The 21,309-nt window shown below is 53.4% G+C and overlaps 1 protein-coding gene across 1 annotated transcript; it reads right to left on the reverse strand.

Moving 5' to 3' along the window:
• Positions 1 to 3,670: 3,670 nt before the first annotated feature.
• Positions 3,671 to 20,950, reverse strand: LOC142359067 (medium-chain specific acyl-CoA dehydrogenase, mitochondrial-like). The gene is made up of 12 exons (XM_075411914.1): positions 20,880 to 20,950; positions 13,797 to 13,893; positions 12,977 to 13,074; positions 12,797 to 12,866; positions 10,495 to 10,595; positions 10,323 to 10,403; positions 9,401 to 9,531; positions 7,787 to 7,895; positions 7,279 to 7,419; positions 7,107 to 7,202; positions 5,655 to 5,903; positions 3,671 to 3,758 (listed from the first exon to the last, which is right to left on the reverse strand). The coding sequence occupies exons 2-12, from the start codon at positions 13,891 to 13,893 to the stop codon at positions 3,687 to 3,689; spliced, it is 1,245 nt and encodes a 414-aa protein (XP_075268029.1). The 5' UTR covers positions 20,880 to 20,950; the 3' UTR covers positions 3,671 to 3,686.
• Positions 20,951 to 21,309: the final 359 nt, after the last annotated feature.

The raw sequence follows: 21,309 nt of genomic DNA on the forward strand, positions 1-21,309 counted from the left end.
AGGTTGTCCTTGCAGGGGGCCTGCAGCAGACCTGGTGTGAAAATGCGAACGTCTGCAGATAGCTCGCAAGCAGAAGGGGCTAGCCTGGAAAGCTGTTGCTCAGCCTCATCTCCCCGCCCATGGCACTGCTCACACAGAGGCACAGAGAATGGGGCTGCTTGCTTGTCTTGCCAACTCAAACTTCAAACGTAGCTTAGGACGTACGTGCCGTGCGCCTCCGGCAGCCCTGGTCTGAAAATGCAAACGTCTGCAGATAGCTGTCAGGCAGAAGGTGCTAGCCTGGAAAGCTGTTGCTCAGCCTCATCTGCCCATGACACTGCTCGCACAGAGGCACAGAGACTGGAGCTGCTTGCTTGTCTTGCCATCTCAACCATCAAATGTAGCCAGGGAATGGGGGTGTTCCCTGCCAGGCTCCTTCGCAGCCCTGCTTCAAAAATGCGAACCTGTGCAGATAGCTGGCAGGCAGAAAGAGCTAGCCTGGAAAGCTGTTGCTCAGCCTCATCTGCCCATGGCACTACTCGCACAGAGGCACAGAGACTGGGGCTGCTTGCTTGTCTTGCCACCTCAAACTTCAAACGTAGCTTAGGGGGTCCGTGCCTGGCGCCTCAGGCAGCCCTGCTTCGAAAATGAGAACGTCTGCAGATAGCTCGCAGGCAGAATGCGCTAGCCTGGAAAGCTGTTGCTCAGCCTCATCTGCCCATGGCACTGCTCGCACAGAGGCACAGAGACTGGGGCTGCTTGCTTGTCTTGCCACCTCAAACTTCCAATGTTACTTTGGGGGTCCGTGCCGGGCGCCTACGGCAGCCTTGCTCCAAAAATGCGAACGTCTGCAGATAGCCGGCAGGTAGAAGGGGCTAGCCTGGAAAGCTGTTGCTCAGCCTCATCTGCCCATGGCACTGCTCGCACAGAGGCACAGACACTGGGGCTGCTTGCTTGTCTTGCCACCTCAAACTTCAAATGTAGCATAAGGGTCTGTGACGAGAGCCTCGGCAGCCCTATTTCAAATATGCGAAACTGTGCAGATAGCTCGCAGGCAGAAGGCGCTAGCCTGGAAAGCTGTTGCTCAGCCTCCTCTGCTCTTGGCACTGTTCACGCAGAGGCACAGAGACTGGGGCTTCTTGCTTGTCTTGCCACCTCAAACTTCAATAGTAGGTTAGTGGGTCCATGCCAGACGCCTCGGGTAGCCCTGCTTCGAAAACGCGAACGTCTGCAGATAGCTGGCAGGCAGAAGTGGCTAGCCTGGAAAGCTGTTGCTCAGCCTCATGTGCTCATGGCACTGCTCGCACAGAGGCACAGAGACTGGGGCTGCTTGCTTGTCTTGCCACCTCAAACTTCAAACGTAGCTAGGACGTACGTGCCGGTCGCCTCCGGCAGCCCTGCTCCGAAAATGCGAACGTCTGCAGATAGCTGGCAGCCAGAATGAGATAGCCTGGAAAGCTGTTGCTCAGCCTCATCTGCCCATGGCACTGCTCGCACAGAGGCACAGAGACTGGGGCTGCTTGCTTGTCTTGCCACCTCAAACTTCAAACGTAGCCTGGGAATGGGTGTGGTCCCTGCCAGGCTCCTTCGCAGCCCTGCTTCGAAAATGCGAACCTGTGCAGATAGCTGGCAGGCAGAAGGAGCTAGCCTGGAAAGCTGTTGCTCAGCCTCATCTGCCCATGGCACTGCTCGCACAGAGGCACAGAGACTGGGGCTGCTTGCTTGTCTTGCCACCTCAAACTTCAAACGTAGCTTAGGGGTCCTTGCCGAGCGCCTCCGGCAGTCCTGGTCTGAAAATGCGAACGTCTGCAGATAGGTGGCAGGCAGAAAGGGCTAGCCTGGAAACCTGTTGCTCAGCCTCATCTGCCCATGGCACTGCTCACACAGAGGCACAAAGACTGGGGATGCTTGCTTGTCTTGCCACCTCAAACTTCAAATGTAGCATAAGGGTCTGTGCCGAGAGCCTACGGCAGCCCTATTTCAAATATGCGAAACTGTGCAGATAGCTCGCAGGCAGAAAGGTCTAGCCTGGAACCCTGTTGCTCAGCCTCATCTGCCCATGGCACTGCTCACACAGAGGCACAAAGACTGGGGATGCTTGCTTGTCTTGCCACCTCAAACTTCAAACGTAGCATAAGGGTCTGTGACGAGAGCCTCCGCAGCCCTATTTCAAAAATGCGAAACTGTGCAGATAGCTCGCAGGCAGAAGGGGCTAGCCTGGAAAGCTGTTGCTTAGCCTCCTCTGCTCGTGGCACTGTTCACACAGAGGCACAGAGACTGGGGCTGCTTGCTTGTCTTGGCACCTCAAACTTCACACGTATCCTGGGAACGGGGAGGGTCCCTGTCAGGCTCCTTCGCAGCCGTTCATCGAGAATGGAAACGTCTGCAGATAGCTGGCAGGCAGAAGGGTCTAGCCTGGAAACCTGTTGCTCAGCCTCATCTGCCCATGGCACTGTTCGCACAGAGGCACAGACACTGGGGCTGCTTGCTTGTCTTGCCACCTCAAACTTCCAATGTTCCTTTGAGGGTCCGTGCCGGGCGCCTTCTGCAGTCTTGCTCCGAAAATGCGAACGTCTGCAGATAGCTCGCAGGCAGAAAGGGTTAGCCTGGAAAGCTGTTGCTCAGCCTCATCTGCCCATGGCACTGCTCGCACAGAGGCACAGAGACTGGGGCTGCTTACTTGTCTTGCCACCTCAAACGTCATATCTAGCCTGGGAATGGGAGTGGTCCCTGCCAGGCTCCTTCGCAGCCCTGCTTCGAAAATGCGAACCTGTGTAGATAGCTGGCAGCCAGAAGGAGCTAGCCTGGAAACCTGTTGCTCAGCCTCATCTGCCCATGGCACTGCTCGCAGAGAGGCACAAAGACTGGGGCTGCTTGCTTGTCTTGCCACCTCAAACTTCAAACGTACAATAAGGGTCTGTGCCGAGAGCCTCGGCAGCCCTATTTCAAATATGCGAAACTGTGTAGATAGCTCGCAGGCAGAAGGGGCTAGCCTTGAAAGCTTTTACTCAGCCTCCTCTGCTCGTGGCACTGTTCACACAGAGGCACAGAGACTGGGGCTGCTTGCTTGTCTTGCCACCTCAAACTTTCAATGTTCCTTTGAGGGTCCGTGCCGGGCGCCTTCTGCAGTCTTGCTCCGAAAATGCGAACTTCTGCAGATAGCTCGCAGGCAGAAGGGGTTAGCCTGGAAAGCTGGTGCTCAGCCTCATCTGCCCATGGCACTGCTTGCACAGAGGCACAGAGACTGGGGCTGCTTGCTTGTCTTGCCACCTCAAACGTCAAATCTAGCCTGGGAATGGGGGTGGTCCCTGCCACGCTCCTTCGCAGCCCTGCTTCGAAAATGCGAACCTGTGCAGATAGCTGGCAGCCAGAAGGAGCTAGCCTGGAAAGCTGTTGCTCAGCCTCATCTGCCCATGGCACTGCTCGCACAGAGGCACAGAGACTGGGACTGCTTGCTTATCTTGCCACCTCAAAGTTCACACGTAGCCTAGGAACGGGGAGGGTCCCTGCCAGTCTCCTTTCGCCAGAAGGAGCGAAGTTAGGGAATGGACGGGGTGTGCAGCAGGACTACTTAATCATGTGCACAGCAAAGATTTTGAAGGAAAAGGTGTCTTTCCACGCCCTTCTGTCTTGAGAAACGCTCCCAGATCCTCTTCCATTAGAACACAGAACACTTCATCCACACCAGGCATGCCTGAAACGTTTCTTTAAGCCTTGTATTTGCCGATATGTTCCCGGGCTATGATCATCCTTTGAATCTGAGCAGTTCCTTCATAAATCTGAAAAGAAGAATTACAATAATGTTAGCTGATTTTTGTTTTGTGTTGTTTTTAATATTTTAACAGATCTTTCTACACGTGTAAACCTTCATAGCACTACCCCTGTGTGGGTTAGGGCGTGCCAAAAGACAAAGAAAACTGAATAAAATTCCAGTGTGTCTGGAGTAACTACAGCGGGCTGAATGCAATAAATCCCACACGAGATCCCAAGTGACCGTCTTGTTCTCTCCGATGCGCTCAGCAAAACTCAGTAAGGTTCTCATGGAATTAACAGAGGTAGTGAGTAAAGAAGGATGGGGGAAATGTCTTCTCTGGGGAAGAAAATACGTAACTTAGGCTTCACAAAGCGGGTTTGGAAACGGTGGGTGGAGGGGAGGAGGTGACCTGTGCTGGAAGTGCTGCATTTCCTTTGACTAGCCTTTCAAGGCCATAGCAAACGGTCCCTTTCATCCATTTATTCCCACTACTCTTTCTGAACTAATACTGTCTTCAACACACTATTACCTCCTTTTTTTCTTGAGCATGTATTTTTACATTTTCCTCCAGAAACAGAGCTCAGGGGCTGAAGTCTTTCAGCTCCCAGCTCTGCCAAAGCGAATCTTTGGCAGATTGCTCAGAGGTATGGAATTTCACTTTGTCTGTAGTCATAAAACGGGGATAATCCTCCCCAGAACCTTAGGCAGCTTCGCAGAAATAAAGACGCTGTAACCTGTGGTCACATTAGGGTGGAGCCTGACAGCAAAAAAGCCCAATCATGACAAATTCAGTTACTCATTCATTTCCCCAGTAGCAGGAGTGTGATTAATACGAAGAACCTTTAGATTCCAAACCAGCAGTTTTCTGTCCTTAGACAGAGAAAAATTCTCAGCTAGTGAGAATAGTTTTGAAGTCAGCAATAAACGAAATTTCAACTACCTAGAATCTTCAGAATGACACCTGTTACAGCGCTGCGGGTCACGGCCCACATGCATTTCTTGTTGTCCTCTATTTCGGTGTGTTTTTTTCTAGTCATTATTAATGTCAGGAAGATGTGAAAAGATAAAAGATTCCTGGTTTTCCTGAACATAATTCAATCATTCTTTCCGAATAAAGAACTGTAGCATAGTATATGCTACAAGAAGAATTATGATGGGGAATAATTTCTTGGTAATAACGCTGAAGAAAAAGATCTGGGGATTATGAGCGACTATGGGCTAAATATGAGTAAATATGAGAACATTTTGTTGGGGGTTTTGTTCTGGGCTTTTTTTTTTTTTTTTTTTAAGGCTAATCACTGCAGGCTGCGCCACACTTCTGTTAATGAACACACACAAGATAACTAACACGTGACACTCAGTGCTGGTGGTATCTCAGGTGAAGTAAAGCCCAGCTTACGACACCAGAGTTTCAGGCGGAAGGTTCAGAGCACAGCAAGAAGTGATGCAGAGCCTGGGAAGCAGAAAGGAAAAAAAACCAACCCCTAAACCAACCCCCACCGTGACTGATGAGGAATGAGGCAGAAGCTGCTGGAGTGTTCTCCTCTAGACTCAACGAGGAGGGAGGCAAGCGGCACACTCGGTGCAGCCACCGCGTGTCGCTTGTTCTGTGCGCCCGCTTTGGGTATGACAAGGCACAGGATGCGATTTCCAGCGACCGCTCTCTGCACCAGGTATGGGGCTGAGGGGAAGACTCAGCTGTTCCTCTTGGGCAGGTTAAGCTGTTGATCTCATGCACACAGAGTTTTGTAGGCAAGAATTTGCCTGATTTGCATGCCCTTTTTTTAAATGGAAGGATTATTGCTCTCAGCCTCAAAACTTCTATGTGTGTGCACGTCACCATTTCAAATAAGTAGCCATTAGTGTATTTTATGTAAAATGTATGCATGACTATACAGATTGCATCCTCTCTTTTACTCACCTGGTAGATTTTAGCATCTCTCATGAGTTTTTCCACAGGATATTCAGTATTAAATCCATTTCCTCCAAAAATCTGCACTGCGTCCGTAGCTACTTGGTTCGCAATATCACCGGCGAAGGCCTTTGCGATGGAAGCGTAGTAGGTGTTCCTGCGGCCAGCGTCGACTTCCCACGCAGCCCTCTGGTAAGCCATCCTGGCCAGCTCCACTTTCATGGCCATTTCAGCAAGCATGAAAGACACTGCTTGGTGCTGCGGTTGAGGAAACAAACCACGTTAACGTTGCCTGCCTAAAACCCTCTGACTTCCAAGCAGAATAAAGTCTTCTTAATATCTTAATTTGCAAGCTCAACGTGCTCAGGAAATCATACCTGAGTTCTCCAGAATTTGGATCAGGCTCTCAAAATCATGGAATCATGGAATAGAATCATGGAATAGTAAGGGTTGGAAGGGACCTTAAAGATCATCTGGGTCCAACCCCCTGCCATCAGCAGGGACCCCTCCCACCAGCCCAGGGTGCTCAGAGCTCCATCCAACCTGGCCCTGAGCCCTGCCAGGGAGGGGGCAGCCACAGCTTCTCTGGGCAGCCTGGGCCAGTGCTTCACCACCCTCAGAGGGAAGAATTTCTTTCCTGTATCTACTCTAAATCTGCCCTCTTTTAGTTTAGAGCCGTTCCCCCTTGTCCTATCACTGCACCCCCTTGTGAAAAGCCCCTCTCCATCCTTCCTGTTGGCCCCTCCAGGCACTGGCAGCTGCTCTAAGGTCACCCCGGAGTCTTCTCTTCTCCAGGCTGAGCAGCCCCAGCTCCCTCAGCCTGTCCTCGGAGGAGAGGTACTCCAGCCCTCCAGTTATCACTTCACATTTTGATTCCCCTTTCCATCCCTCGGTGTAGCACACCGGTTCACCTCAAGCCCCGTTCCTGAACCGTTTGGGCCGCCCAGACTTTTAAGTTTTTAATTCTAAAATCCACTTAGTCACAGGGATTAAGTATTGATTGATGAAGATGTGCTTTCCTTTTTATGAGATCTGTATTTAGTCGGATGTTTATGGATATTTCTTTAAGTCAGGAAAACAGTGTGATTGGCAATGTGTTCCGTTAGTCATACTGTGAGTCTTGTGTCCCTGCCTCAGGGAGATTTCCTCCTTCCCTGAAAATCCCTGCTCATGAGCATTGAAGAGCTTCAGTGTGTCCTGACAGTTTCAGGGTTTTGGGTGGAGTTTTCTTTGTGATTTTGCTATTATCATCAATAAATTACTGAAGAATCCCAGGAGTTACGGCATAACTAGATTTACTCAGATAGCGCTGACCTATATACTTGAAAAGCCAAGCAGTGGCAGAGATACCATAAATCACACGTCCTGAATGTAAAGGAACAACGCTGAAAATTCACTCGTAGTACATCAGGTATGAAAACGTAGCTTTTGGATATACTTATTTTTATATATTTAACTTACTTCAACAATTGGTTTCCCAAAGGTTTTTCTTTCCAAGGCATATTTGGTAGCTTCATCAAGCGCTCTTTTTGCTAACCCAACAGCACCAGCTGCTACCTGAATTAAACACAGCACAGCATGAAAATCGGAAAATATAAAGGGAATTTCTAAGTAACTTCTTTCTGATACTTACGGGTGGTCTGGTCTTATCAAAAGCTCCCATTGCGATTTTAAAGCCAGCTCCTTCACCTAGTAATACATTTTCTTTTGGAACTCTGACATCTTCAAAGACAATACCTCTTGTGTCGGAGCAGCGCTGGCCCATGTTCATTTCCTGTACAGGGAAGCTGACAGAGGTGCAACTCAATGGGATTCTGCCAAAGTGCAACACATTTTCATTCTTCAGTTTACTCAAAGCATCAGGTAATTTTTTTTTTCCCCCAAACACTTTGGCTTTGTCTAAAAATCATCACGTACACAACAAACACTAGCTTTGCATTTACAGACCGCCATGCCCGTAATTTGTCCAAGCGGTTTCCTGTCTCTGTGAAATCGATTCTGCAGCTGTAATCATTCGTTTGTCTTTCTTTCCCCAAAGAGAACTAGCCCAGGGTCTCCAGTGTGAACGGCAGATTGTTGCGTTACCGCTTTAGAAGCAAATGAGAATTCCTGACTTGTCAAAGCAGAGGTACGCTCCTCACCTTTCTTCCGACTTGGATTCCAGGGCTATTCGCTTCCACAATGAATCCAGTAAAGGCTTTGCCTGTGGGAGCTTTTGGGTCTGGATCGGTACGCGCTAGCAGAAAATACCTGGTGTAAAACAGAGACGAGGGCAGTCCGTTTCTCCTCGCAATTAACGATCAGGTACTTTTTTAGCTAACACATGGGATGCTTTTATGTGTCTTTCTACCATATAATAGATCTGCCACTCAGTTAACAACCCTTTGGCCCTGCCAAAAATAAACGGAGAGGCAGCGAGAGAGAGGAAGTGTCAGTGCGTCTCTTACCGCCAAAGTCCAGATTTACTACAGTCACCTCAGGTCAGCACGCAAAGGTCCTTCACCTTTTCCATGTATTTTAAGTCTTAACATTCCCATCGGCTTCACGCACAGTACAACAGAAACCGATTCACAGCACGTACGTAAAAATCAGGAATTACAGTACTGCGTGCAGAACCTTCAAGTTATCAGCTGATTTCGAAGATCTCAGTTTTGTTCTGCTAAGTATAAGCTATAAAGGAGTTTTTTTCCATTAGAAATCAAACAGTGCTAAATCACACTGATGGTGCTCAGTAACATCAATGAGAGCTGGTTGGTTGGCAAGCTCTTTCCAGTGGTGCCCCGCGACAGGACAAGGGGCAACGGGCACAAACTGAGGCACAGGAAGTTCCGTCTGAACACGAGGAAGAACTTCTTCCCTCTGAGGGTGCCGGAGCCCTGGACCAGGCTGCCCAGGGAGGCTGTGGAGTCTCCTTCTCTGGAGATATTCCAGACCCGCCTGGACAAGGTCCTCTACAACCTGCTGTTGGTGACCCTGCTTCGGCAGGAGGGTTGGACTAGATGACCCACAGAGGTCCCTTCCAACCCCTACCATTCTGTGATTCTGTGATTCTGTGGTAGATTCTCCTTGAGGGGTCTGCCTTGAACAAAGAAATAAATAACAAGAAAATGCAGCTTTAGACATAAATGTGTCAAGTTTTTCCTCTTGAATTCAAAAGAATCTGTGTGGTGGGGATGAGCATGCTCTTGTGTGAGACGTGATGAAGGAGGTCTGTGTTGTAAAGCACCTCCACAGACGCCACAGCAAAACCTGGATCCGTTGGCACTGGGCAAATGTCTTCCCTTAGCAAAATAAAAGGTCACACCACAATGCTGGCATTTTTCTGTCTTCACTGGAAGTGAGAGACGTTTCCAGCAGAATCAGAAGCACCTGATCTCGGCCACCACAGCCACAGAGCAAGGTCCCTTGTAGCAGGAGCCTCTTGAGCACTGGGCCAGTTAACTCTGACTGGTGCTGCCCTTCCCGGAAGAGACAGCGGAACTGGTTTTGTTTGACAGCAGCAAAAATTGAGAGGCCTTCTTGAGCGGAGTCGTCCCGTCATCGCTCAGTGTCCATGTGAGACGCTGCACGGCCCTGCCTCACACCTTGCCCTGACGAACTGGTCACAGGTCCAAGGGCAGCGAGATGCACCATGACGAAGGCTCAGCTTTGTACCAGACCTTCAGAGAACCGCTGGTGTCTAACTGGGGGGTGTGGGGGGCACCTCAGGTCGGAACAGAGTAACAGAATGGGACGCCAGTCAAAAGCCAACACACCAGTTTGCTTTCCCACCGTTTGTGATCCACATCTTCTGACCATTGATGACATATTCGTCTCCTTTCTTCTCAGCCTTGGTTTTTATACCGGCCACGTCAGAGCCTGCGCCAGGCTCGGTTACACAGTAAGCCTAGAAGAAAAGAAAATGCCAAATATTGAGGAATAAAACTCTGGTTTTAAGCAATCAGAAATTATTGCAGAATCACGTGCACCAAACTGATCTGTAAAAGTCTTAAGTGGGCTGTGTGGAAAACCCCAAAATACTACATCGAAAAACCCCAATAGCTGTCTGAGCAAGAGTCCAAGCACATAGGGTTAGTTCTCCTTATAAGTCCATAATAATAATTGGAATTATCTTCTAATGATAACCAGAACCATTCTGTAACTTTTAATAAGTCACCCCCCTCCCTTATGCTTCACAAACTCTGATACGAAAGCTGACGATCTTTGAAATCTGAAAGTAAGAGCACAGAGTAAAATTTTATGGGAACCATGCTCTTCATTTCATGAGGCTTAGTTTCTCCCATTTTAACGCACTGCACATAAATCTTTACATCTTTCTATGTGACAAGTTCTGCTTAAATATCACCTGACATCCCTAAGTGCAGTTTAATGCCCATCTGATTGCGTTTGTGCTCCTACAAACCTTGCATTTTCCTTACACCCCTGCAGCTTCCCTTGAGAGTGAATTCAAAGGCGTTAATTTCCTGGAAGCGACTTCGGATGCTTTTCCAGGCAGTATCTTCTGTTTGCTTCCTGCTTACATCTAATTCAGTACTCCCTGGCTTTCAGTAAACGCCACGGTTTGTTTAAAAACCAACACAGGCTAAGTTGTGAGTAGATATCAGTGTTTTAAACAGCCCCAAAAACCCAATGAATGTAATTTCGGAACATTCTACAGTGTTCCCAGGTCCTACTTACACACATAAGTGGTTCCTCTATCATTCTTCCCAAGTATTTCTTCTGCTGCTGCTCATTTCCCGCAATGATTACTGGCATTTCCTGAAAGAAAATTAAATATTTAGAGCATTAAGCCACCTTTCTAAAGGGCACGGACTCCAGCTGAAAGGAGGCAGGAAGGGACAGCGCTTACCCCTAGGGAGTTCCCCTCAATGGCAGTCTGAACCCCCGTGCATCCGTACGCTAACTCTTCCGTTATAAGGCAGGACTCAAAAGTGCCGAGGCCCAGACCACCTACAGTTCAAATATTTCACTGACTAAAACGAGGCTGAAGTGGAACACATCAGTGAGCGACAAAAATTAATTAACGGAAACACATTCCCCCTCATGCATCTGATTGTGCCCTGTGTTCGATCAGACATTCCCACGCAAGACTTCTAAAGAAAAGTTTTCGCAATTAGTAACAGATGACTTAAAAATCACATTTCTCCGTTCCAGGGTGACGGGCTTGATGTGGGACAACTGCGAGAATGCACTGCCAAAGCCTTTCAACTACCTCACATTTGAGAATCTTCTGAAGAGTTCTTAGGAAGCAGAGGAAGGGCGACACGGGCTCCTGAGCTACCACAGCACTCAGGAATACAAAAACCAAGCATCGGTCAGAAAACCAACCCGGTAATCTGCTCCCGACAGCAGCCAGCACTTTGGCAAGTGGATAAAAACACAGTAACGATACAGCTATACGTCCTCAGAATATTTTCCTCAGCCTTCAGGTGACTTCCTCAGCCAGAAGTTTCCTTGGTCTCTCTGTCAGCCAGCCCCTGACAAGACATTTCTTCTGGGGATTTGCCCGCTCTCTTTTTGCCCCCACATACAATTTGAGCACCGGTATCATCCAGGGGTAACGAGCCGCACAAATTAACTCTGCACTTAGTGTGGAGCCACCTCCTTTCACTTGCTCTGGCCCTGCTGCCTTCGGGTCGCACCGAAGGGACGGTGAGCTAGCGGTCCCTTCTCAGACGCCCCACCACACTGACGGCTGCGGTGTTTCTCACTCAGCAGCTGTTCTGTACCTTTTACCATCTTTGTCACCTTTTTAGGAATCTCCTCCCTTCCCACGACGCCCTTTCCAGGTGGCAGGATCAGGCTGCTTAAAGAACTGCAGAGGCAAGCGCAGTTTGGATTCAGGCAGCAGCAGAATTATGCCTTCTGCTTTTTTCATCATTCTCTTCTTAATTTCTGACCTGAAGTTTATGGCTTTGACCACTTGTGGGCATTTTGCTGACATCTTCACAACACTTTATATTCTAACCCCCCAAATCTTGTTTTTTTTTCCAGAGGCACTAACTTGCTCAGACGACACCATTTGCTCTGGGAAGCTTGGATTGCTTCTTTCCTTTCCTGGGTGCATCATTTTTCCTGTTCTGATTTTCGTCTGCCATTTTAACAGTCGCCCAGTTTCACAGCCTTCCCCTGCAGCTCTTCACACCTTTTCGACACGGAGTAACTCGGTATTCCCAGCTAACTCTGTGACCTCCCTGGGGACACCCTCTCCCCGGTTCTTCAGCCCAAGCGCCAGCCAGTCTGTGCTGCTGATTTTTCCGCTATGAAACCAGCTGATTGTTCACATTAATTTCCAAAGTTTGAGCATTTTATACCACCCAGGTGTTCACAGGCTTATCAGCTCCTGCAGCAAACTCCATTTATTTTTTGTGCCCTGACTTCCTTTTAGGAAAACCCCACGGCGTGCCAGAGGCGTGTCTGCTCCACTGTACTTCATCGTGTTCTTAATTTACACGGTGCATCAGGCTGACTGGGGTGCATTTTCCCCGCTCTCCCTTGCAGACCTTGTAAAGGAATGGCGTCCAGTTTGTCCCTTCTAAGTTTTAATTTAATGGTCTTTCAGCCTCGAGTTTCCCTAGAATTTGTGGCTGCTCCTCACAATTACTCCTTTTGTCTCTTTCTTCCTTATTAATTAAATTATTGATAAAAGGTCCACCCTCCGCTGACTTCAAAAATACAGGCTCTGCTAGGGACAATTCCCCAGCTTCGTTTTCAGGTAATATAAACGCAAAAGGAAAATCTCTTTCTTTCCAAGGTCAGTCACACACCGAAGCGCTGCTGTACCGCACGGCACCTAAACTGGAACACCGTCCTTCCGGACTAAACTCGGAAATTGCTCCAGCCTGCGTCAGAAACGAGATCAAAACGCGATCTTCTGACCCCTCCACCCCACCAGCGGCCGCGCCGCGCCAGGGGACCGTCGGGCAGCTGTCGCCACGGTAGAAAACCTGGTCACAAATTAGGAAATGGTGATCTGCCCAGTTTGTGGCCAGACGACGTCCGCCCCCGGCACCAGCTGCAGGCGCCAGCCTGCCTGCTGAGGAAGTTTAGAGCGTCGAGTGGGCGACTGTTCGTTTTATACGGAACATATAAATCTCCTCAAAGGCCTTTTCTTTGTTTTATTTTACAGATGAAAAAGAACGGTTACTTACCGCAGCTCTCCGGTATGTGCGAATTCATAAGACCAAGCTCCCAAGCTCGTTTTATGAGCGGCAGAGGATACTGGAACAGACAGGCAGAATCACTTCCGGATTCGTCACCATTAACATTTTAAATTTGACACAGATTAAGATAAAAATCGACTTTTTCCCCCCTACTCTATGGTAATTTACCTCTCCAGTTTTGTCGTACTGTGCAGCAACAGGAATAACTTCTTCCACAGCAAATTTCCGAGCAGTGGCTTGAAACTCTTTCTGTTCATCAGTCAGTTCTAGCAAAAAAAGAACGTAAAAAAAACCCACCTCGCAAATTCCGTACTCTTTTTCATTCTGCCAGTTGTCAGGTGACGAGAAAAGAAGAACCAAGCGTGAGTTCCTCCCAGGACAACCCAGACCGCGCGGACCCGCCTCCCCGCGCCTCTCCAGCAACCAAGCAGCTCGACCGCCTCCTTCGCTCCAGAGAAAACCCGCGCTGATCTCTGACCGACTCATCCGCACGCCAGTGGCGACGCAGCGGGGAGCGCTGCGTAACGGAGGAGGAGACGGAGGCAGAGCGGCGTTCCTCATCTGGTGGTTCTGGTTACTCGCTCCAAACATCTGGCTGCTAAATCTGCTCTTACCTACGTACCAGGCCTAATCGGGGGTGAATTTCTTTACAACCGCGTTCCACTAAGACTACAGACAGTTATTTTAACATTGTAAAAGCCAACTTGAGATCATTCTTCAAAGCTGAGGGAACTCTGGCAATGAAAAAGCTGAAGACAGACATCAGTTTGAAAAAGAATAAAACCCCATAAACATCACAAACATGCCCGGCTTTCCTCAGCTGGAGAGGAAAGTGATTTTGGTTTTCAAATGATTTTTTAAAAGAGGACAGAAATCTACTCAGAAGAAACCCCTTGTAAATTCCCACCAAACCGCAGCGCGGCTGGCTTTCCTCCTAACTCTGATTTGTCCGTAATGCCGTATTCCTCCCCAAACCTGTCGTACTTACCAAAGCTGAAGCCAGCCCCGGGCCTGCTGGCGTGCGCGCTGGGAGCGGGTTTGCTGGAGCGCGGCCTCCACCCGTGCCCCACCACGGCTCGCAGCATCTGCTGAGGAAGCAAGCAGACGGGTGTGAGATCTCCGCCGCTCCCGCGTGCCGCAGCGGGGAGAGCACAAGGCAGGACCAGGGGGAGACGAGGCGTTTCCAGAGAAAACGGAAAACGTCTGCGAAGGTAAAGGGTGATGAAGCGCAGGCCGGCCGCTGCTGGGCACGGCACCGCCGATGAGGGCATCGTAGTTCGGGACCGTGCTTGCCAGCAGGCACTGCGTTGCGCCTGGACCGCTCGCCACCGCCAGCCGCTGCGGCACGGTGCGTCACAGGATGGTCGGAGTTGGAAGGGACCTCTGGGGGTCACCCAGCCCAACCCCCTGCCCAAGCAGGGTCACCCAGAGCAGGCTGCACAGCACCGCGTCCAGGCGGGGCTGGAATATCTCCAGAGAAGGAGACTCCACAGCCTCCCTGGGCAGCCTGGGCCGGGGCTCCGTCACCCTCAGAGGGAAGAAGTTCTTCCTCACGTTCAGACGGAACTTCCTGTGCCTCAGTTTGTGCCCGTTGTCCCTTGTCCTGTCGCTGGGCACCACTGGAAAGAGCTTGGCCCCATCCTCCTGAACCCCACCCTGCAGATATTTACAGGCATTTCTAAGGTCCCCTCTCAGCCTTCTCTTCTCCAGGCTGAACAAGCCCAGCTCCCTCAGCCTCTCCTCGTAGTGGAGATGCTCCAGTCCCCTCCTCATCCTCGTAGCCCTGCGCTGGACTCTCTCCAGTAGCTCCTCATCTTTCTTGAACTGGGGAGCCCAGCACTGGACACAGCACTGCAGATGGGGCCTCACCAGGGCAGAGCAGAGGGGGAGGAGAACCTCCCTCGACCTGCTGCCCACACTCCTCCTCATGCATCCCAGGGTCCCATTGGCCTTCTGGGCACCCAGGGCACACTGCTGGCTCATGGTCACCCTGTCGTCCCCCAGCACTCCCAGTCCCTCTCCACAGAGCTGCTCTCCAGCAGGGCCGCCCCAGCCTGTCCTGGTGCCTGGGGTTGTTCCTCCCCAGGTGCAGGACCCTGCCCTTGCCCTGGTTGAACCTCATCAGGTTCCTCTCTGCCCAGCTCTCCAGCCTGGCCAGGTCGCTGCCTTCCCCCAGCCCCACCTGCCCGGCTGAGCATTCTCCCCTCGCTGCGGCCGCTGTCACGCGGTAAAACCAACGGGATCAAACAGCTCCGACCAACCGCTGCAAAGAGCTGGATCCCCCCAAAACATTTCACACCTTATTTTATCCGGAAGCGGGCAAGAAGCAGATGGGGCTGAGAAAAAGCCAGGTAATTGTCATAATTTTTGCCACCAGAAAGCTGGGCCTGAAGCAGCCAAAGTCCAGAGCTCGGCGGCGATGCCCAATGCGGAGGCAGCTGCCAAGGTCGTGCCAGAGAACTCGCGCGGCGTTCACGCCCGAGCAGCGCGCAACGTCGTTCCTGCGGGTTACAGCCGGGAACCCGCCGCTCCCGACATCTGGGGGTCCGGCCGACCCCCGCCCACTCAGCTGGCCGCCCCGCTGGCCAGCTCGGTGGGCTGGGCGCTGAGGCACCCGCAGCCATGCTCACGCCCAGTGCCTGCCGCGTCCCAACGCCACCAGAGCCACCGAGGCCACCCAAAGCCACCACAGCCAGCAGAACCACCAGGGCCAGCAGAGTCACCAGGGCCAGCAGAGCCACCAGGGCCAGCAGAACGTTCCACCAGGGCCAGCAGAGCCACCAGGGCCACCAGAACCACCAGGGCCACCAGAGCCAGCAGAACCACCTGGGCCAGCAGAGCCACCAGGGCCACCAGAGCCACCAGGGCCAGAAGAACCGCCAAGGGCAGTGCGACGCTGGCGAGGCCCCAGGGCGATGGCCGCCCGTCCCGCCGCCCTTCACCCTTCACCCAGTTGGGAGCGCAGGGCCGGGGCGGCGGGGGAGGGGGGGCCGCCCCGCGTCCAGCTGCCCGGCGGGGGGACCCCGGCGCCTCGGCCTGCGGCTGCTCCCGCCGCCCCCCGCCCCGCGGCCTCCCGCCCGGCCCAGCCCGGCCCGGCCCCCCCCCGCTCACCCGGCCGGCTCTGAAGGCCGACATCTTGCCCAGGTGACCCGTGGCGGCTGCCGGCGCTGTCCGGCTGGGGAGGCGGTGGGGCCAGGGCCTGGCCTCGCTCTGGGCTCTGACCGGGGCTGAGGGCGGAACGGGGCCGGTCGCTATGTCACAAAGACACCGGGGGGGGGGGGGGGGGGGGGAAGGGACCTCTGTGGGTCACCCAGCCCAACCCCCTGCCCAAGCAGGGTCACCCAGAGCAGGCTGCACAGCACCGCGTCCAGGCGGGGCTGGAATATCTCCAGAGAAGGAGACTCCACAGCCCCTCTGGGCAGCCTGGGCCAGGGCTCCGGCACCCTCAGAGGGAAGAAGTTCTTCCTCGGGTTCAGCTGGAGCTTCCTCGGCTCCAGTTTGTGCCCGTTGTCCCTTGTCCTGTCGCTGGGCACCACTGGAAAGAGCTTGGCCCCATCCTCCTGAACCCCACCCTGCAGATATTTACAGGCATTTCTAAGGTCCCCTCGCAGCCTTCTCTTCTCCAGTGTGAACAAGCCCAGCTCCCTCAGCCTCTCCTCGCAGGAGAGATGCTCCAGTCCCGTCACCATCCTCGTAGCCCTTCGCTGGACTCTCTCCAGTAGCTCCTCATCTTTCTTGAACTGGGGAGCCCAGCACTGGACACAGCACTGCAGATGGGGCCTCACAAGGGCAGAGCAGAGGGAGAGGAGAACCTCCCTCGACCTGCTGCCCACACTTCTCCTGATGCACCCCAGGATCCCATTGGCCTTCTTGGCACCCAGGGCACGCTGCTGGCTCATGGTCACCCTGTCGTCCCCCAGCACTCCCAGTCCCTCTCCACAGAGCTGCTCCCAGCAGGTCCGCCCCAAGCCTGTCCTGGTGCCTGGGGTTGTTCCTCCCCAGGGGCTGGACCCTGCCCTTGCCCTTGTTGAACCTCATCAGGTTCCTCTCTGCCCAGCTTTCCAGCCTATCCAGGTCACGCTGAATGGCAGCAAAGCCTGCTGGTGTATCTACCACACCTCCCAGTTTGGGGTCATCAGCAAACTTGCTGAGGGTACATTCTAACTCTTCATCCAGGTCGTTGATGAAGAAATTAAGCAAGACTGGGCCCAGTACTGACCCCTGGGGCACACCACTGGTTACCGGCCTCCAACCAGACTCCGCGCCGCTGATGCCGACTCTCTGAGTTCTGCCACTCAGCCAGTTCTCAACCCACCCCACCGACCACTTGAGCGATGTTCTGCTGTGATAGCTGTAAGCCTTGAAATGCACGTTGACAGATCACCAAACCAAACCTGAGAGTATCGACATCCTGCTGAGCAAACGAGCACGAATCCTTCCTGCTTCGTGCTGGACCAGCATGACCAAATGAGAAAAGAAACTGATCCACAACGCGGAGGAAAACTACAACCTTCATTCTCACGACCCCCAGAGGGACCAGGATGACCCCCTCGCAACAGTACGTGCAGCCGCAAAAAAAATATACCAGGATGTGCCACATAGAGCCCGGAACCACTACACTGTAAAAAGAGACTCTGCTGGGGGGTGGGGTGCGTACCGTTGGCGGAGCAGGAGTCTCCCCGGCCGCCCAGCGCTGTTTTGCCTGCTTCATTGCTTGCTTAAATAAATTCTATTGCTAATAAGTTCACAACTGATTAATTAACAATTGGCTGCTCAATTTGAATTCGTCACGGGAGGCGAGCTTCTATAACAGGTATAAATGTTTTACAATTTATTTTTTTGAATATTACGAACTGTGTTCTAGCGTTTGCTGCTGAGCCGGTGTTTCAGCGAGGGCAAGGGCCGGAACGTCACGCAGGGGCTGATGCAGCGCAGGTCACTGAAGCTGCTGCCGCGAAAGAACATCGCAAAATTCCATAAAAATATTGCCAGGTATGTTTTCAGCTTGTTTCATTCCTGACTATCGCAATCGTTACTTCATTTCAAATTTTCAATCTGTTATTCTTTTAATTCTAAAGCCGTATCTGCTCAAAGGCTCAGGGCTTTTAATTTGGCTGCTGTATGTAAACACATCAAATACTTTTTTTTGTGCAACTGGGTTACATCTCTACAGCTGCCGAACGGGAGCTGTGAAGAAACAGGCAGGGCAGACGCTGCACACGCTGTATCGTCTCATCGCATCTTTTTTAACCTGTCTCTTAAAACCTCGTCTGAGCTCTGCGTAACCTCCCGCTCGGGGCCATGCGCGTGCCGCAGGGACGAGTGCCAGCTCTGGCGACACCTCCCTGCCCCTCGCTGGAATCCGGTGCCAGCAACGGGAGCCAGACCCAGGGCGTGGGTGCCCCGGGCTGGGGGGGGGAGTGGGAGTGGGGTCCCAGTGCTGCTGCTGGGGCCGGTGGGCTGCCCGTGCAGCTGTGGGAGCAACTGGGGGTCTTTAGCTTCCAGCCACTGCAGCAGGGACGGTCTGGGTCCCCAAAACCAGCTGCTGGGGGGGACTGGCGTGAGTGAGGGGCTCTGTGCCTAGGGCCAGGGGACGAGGGTCCGCGTCCCCCAGAGGCAGCGGGGCGGGGGGTGCGGGGGTACTCACCGGGGAATCGGTACCCGGGCTGGGGTACCGGTCGGGCAGGGTCTGTGCCGGCAGCAGCCGCGTCCCCCGCCCTGGGCAGAGACCGCGGCTCACGGGGGTCCCGGGCCGGCTCTGCTGGAGGAGGTGGCAGCTCCCGACAGCCCGCGGCGTCCCGCTCTGCAGAGCTATAAATTATCTGTCTGCATTGCTGTCATGGCTGCCACAAAGACACGATTTCGTTGCCTATGGCAGGATACAGGGCAGCAGCACCTTCTGTTCGCTGCCCTGCTGTGCGCTGAGCGGGCGTAACGGGGGAGCACACAGCTGAGATCAGGCCGTGCCAACATCTGCCTTTCTTTGCAGAGCATTCGGAAACCTCGAGGTACCCTAAAAGTTCGTATAAATAACAAAACAACTCTAAATATCCTATTATTTATGGAAAGTTTTTGATTTTTGCCTGACAGCTCCTTCCAACACCGACATGTCAACAAGAATCTGTATGGCTTTGTTGCCCCCCACCCTGTTTACCACCTGCATCCCGCTTCCCTCTCTGAGAGCAGAAACGGGTGCAGGGACGGAGTGTTCGCACAACCCCCCAGCTCTGCCCGGGTGCTCGGGCCCCAGCGCAGCTCCCGCCGGGCAGGGCCGTCTCCTCCGCAGCACCGGCCCCGCTCCCTCCCCGGCCGCCCTGCTGGATGAGACCCCTACGGGATCGTCCCTGGGCATCAGCGGGGAGCGGGATGGCGCGGGCAGAGCCGCAGCACACAGCCCTCGGCACCAGCTCCATCCCCCTGGCAGGGCCAGGTGCCATCGAGGTGGCGGGGACGGCTGCGGGCCGTGACACCGGGGCTGAGAGCAGCCCCGGCTCGGGGATGGCCGCCATTCCTGCTCTCCACACACTCCTTCCTTCGCCCTGCCTGCACATCACACCCAGGTCACTGCTCTGAGTCGCACAGACTGGTCCCAGCCCCGCGCAGACCGGCTCTCCCGTAGCTGACCCCCCGGGGAGGCACTGCTGGAGGAGTTTGGCTTTTGCTGCCACCGAGCGCAAGCACGAGGAGGGGGCTGAGGACGGGCACGTCCGCCCAAGCGTGGTCACTGGCTCGCCGGCTCTGAGAACGGGCTCGAGGTCGCTTCTCCGCAGGGACAGCGAACGCAGGGCGGCAGCTGCTCCGACAGACTCCTCCTCAGCTGTTCTGGAGGCAGAACGAGGAGACTTGCTGGCGGGGACGGCACTGGCACCCACACGCGCAGAGCAGGAGAGACGAGCAGCCCGTGCACCCCCCACTGTCGCACCCCAGGAGATCCCGCTCAGCGTGGCCCAGCTGCGGCTCCCCAGCCCCTCTGCCAGGCAGGGGCTGGGCTGGGACAGACCCAGACCACCAGCAGCACAACCGGCCAGCCTGGGGCTGAGCCCCCCGGCCTTCGGCTGTCAGGTTGGCTGGCACTCCGAGCCCAGGAGCCCCTCCTTCCCGTCCCCTGTCCCCCCCAGCTGCTGCACCTCGCACTTGGGGACTCTGCAAACGTAAGAAAAAGCTTGTTACTGTGCGCGTGATCAAGCGTCAGACCTGGCTGCCCGGAGAGGCTGCAGCTTCTCAGTCCCTGGGGGTACTCAAGACCCGAAGGGACACGACCGAGGCAAGCTGCTCCAGCCGACCCAGCTCGAGCAGGCGGTTGGGTCCTGCCCAGCCCAGCTATTCTGCCGTTCTCTGCTTCCACGAATCCTCGCCCCAGCGCCGTCAGGGACGCCCGCCTCGTCCGCGTGGTTACAGGCACAAACTGCTGTGCATTCACGGCGAAGTCCCCTCGCGTCAGAACCGATCCGTGATCCCGTCACTACACACGCACAGGAACAGCCAGGCGGGAGGAGGAAGGACCTGGACGGGTATTTTCAGGGATTTCCTGGGAGGTCAAGGGAGTTCAAAGCAGAGGGCGTCTCTGCAGCTCAGGGAGCTCCTGCTTTGCCACTGCAATGTTGTTGTTGCTCGTGGACTGAAAACCAGACCCGGAAAGATTTCATGGCTGGCGTCCCTAGGGATCGTCTGGCACCAGGAAAGTCCAGAGGCTGGCACCGGCTACAGGAGGGGAGGAAAACCTCACAACCTAAGGAAATCCCCGAGCCAGGCCCCCTTTGCAAAACCAGAAGCAGTTCTCCGGTGTGGGGGGATGGCAAGGCTCGACCGAATTGCTTGTTGTAGAAAATCCATTTTAAGCTTAGCACACGGTGTCCTTGACAGAACAAGGAATTTAACAAATCAACTCTGCGGTTAGCAAGAATGTGAAAAACAGGTTGCAGCTGGAGAAGAATGAGGGAGTATGGGCGGAGTTGACATTTTAGCTAGCTAGCCAATAATGAGCTCTAACTTTGCAATATGTAGTAGCTAATTAATCACTCTATAAATTGTGTAACCAAACTGTAATAAACGAAGCTTGCTTATCACTCACATTGAGTCGGCTGCATTCTTCCGCCGCTTCTCCAGGTTCGCGACCCTCGGGGCAGGACTTAGCCGATCGCCCCGACATTTGGCGCCCGAACAGGGACCTGGAGCAGCGGCAAGGAGCGGGGCACTGGGAGCAGCGACCAGGGGGCAGAAGCGACCGAACACTGCGCTGTGGTGTGTCGACTTAGGAGCCTGACTACGTGATTTTGCGTACGCTCGCCACCGCAAGGGCTACAGGTTAAGGGCTGCAAGGATATCGCTTCGGCAGGTATATGTTTTTAATTGTTGTTAAAGGATAAAGGCTTATTGTTAAAGGTATGGATAAGGAAGTAGCCCTAGAGTTATTACAGCGCTTTTTAGAAAAGCGGGGAGTAGAGCTTGGTTGTATTAAACAGCTAGCGGGACTAGTGGCAACCGGTAAGCTCAAGGGGTTT

This window comes from Opisthocomus hoazin, unplaced genomic scaffold, assembly GCF_030867145.1.
Source record: "Opisthocomus hoazin isolate bOpiHoa1 unplaced genomic scaffold, bOpiHoa1.hap1 HAP1_SCAFFOLD_15, whole genome shotgun sequence".
NCBI classification, from domain to species: domain Eukaryota; kingdom Metazoa; phylum Chordata; class Aves; order Opisthocomiformes; family Opisthocomidae; genus Opisthocomus; species Opisthocomus hoazin.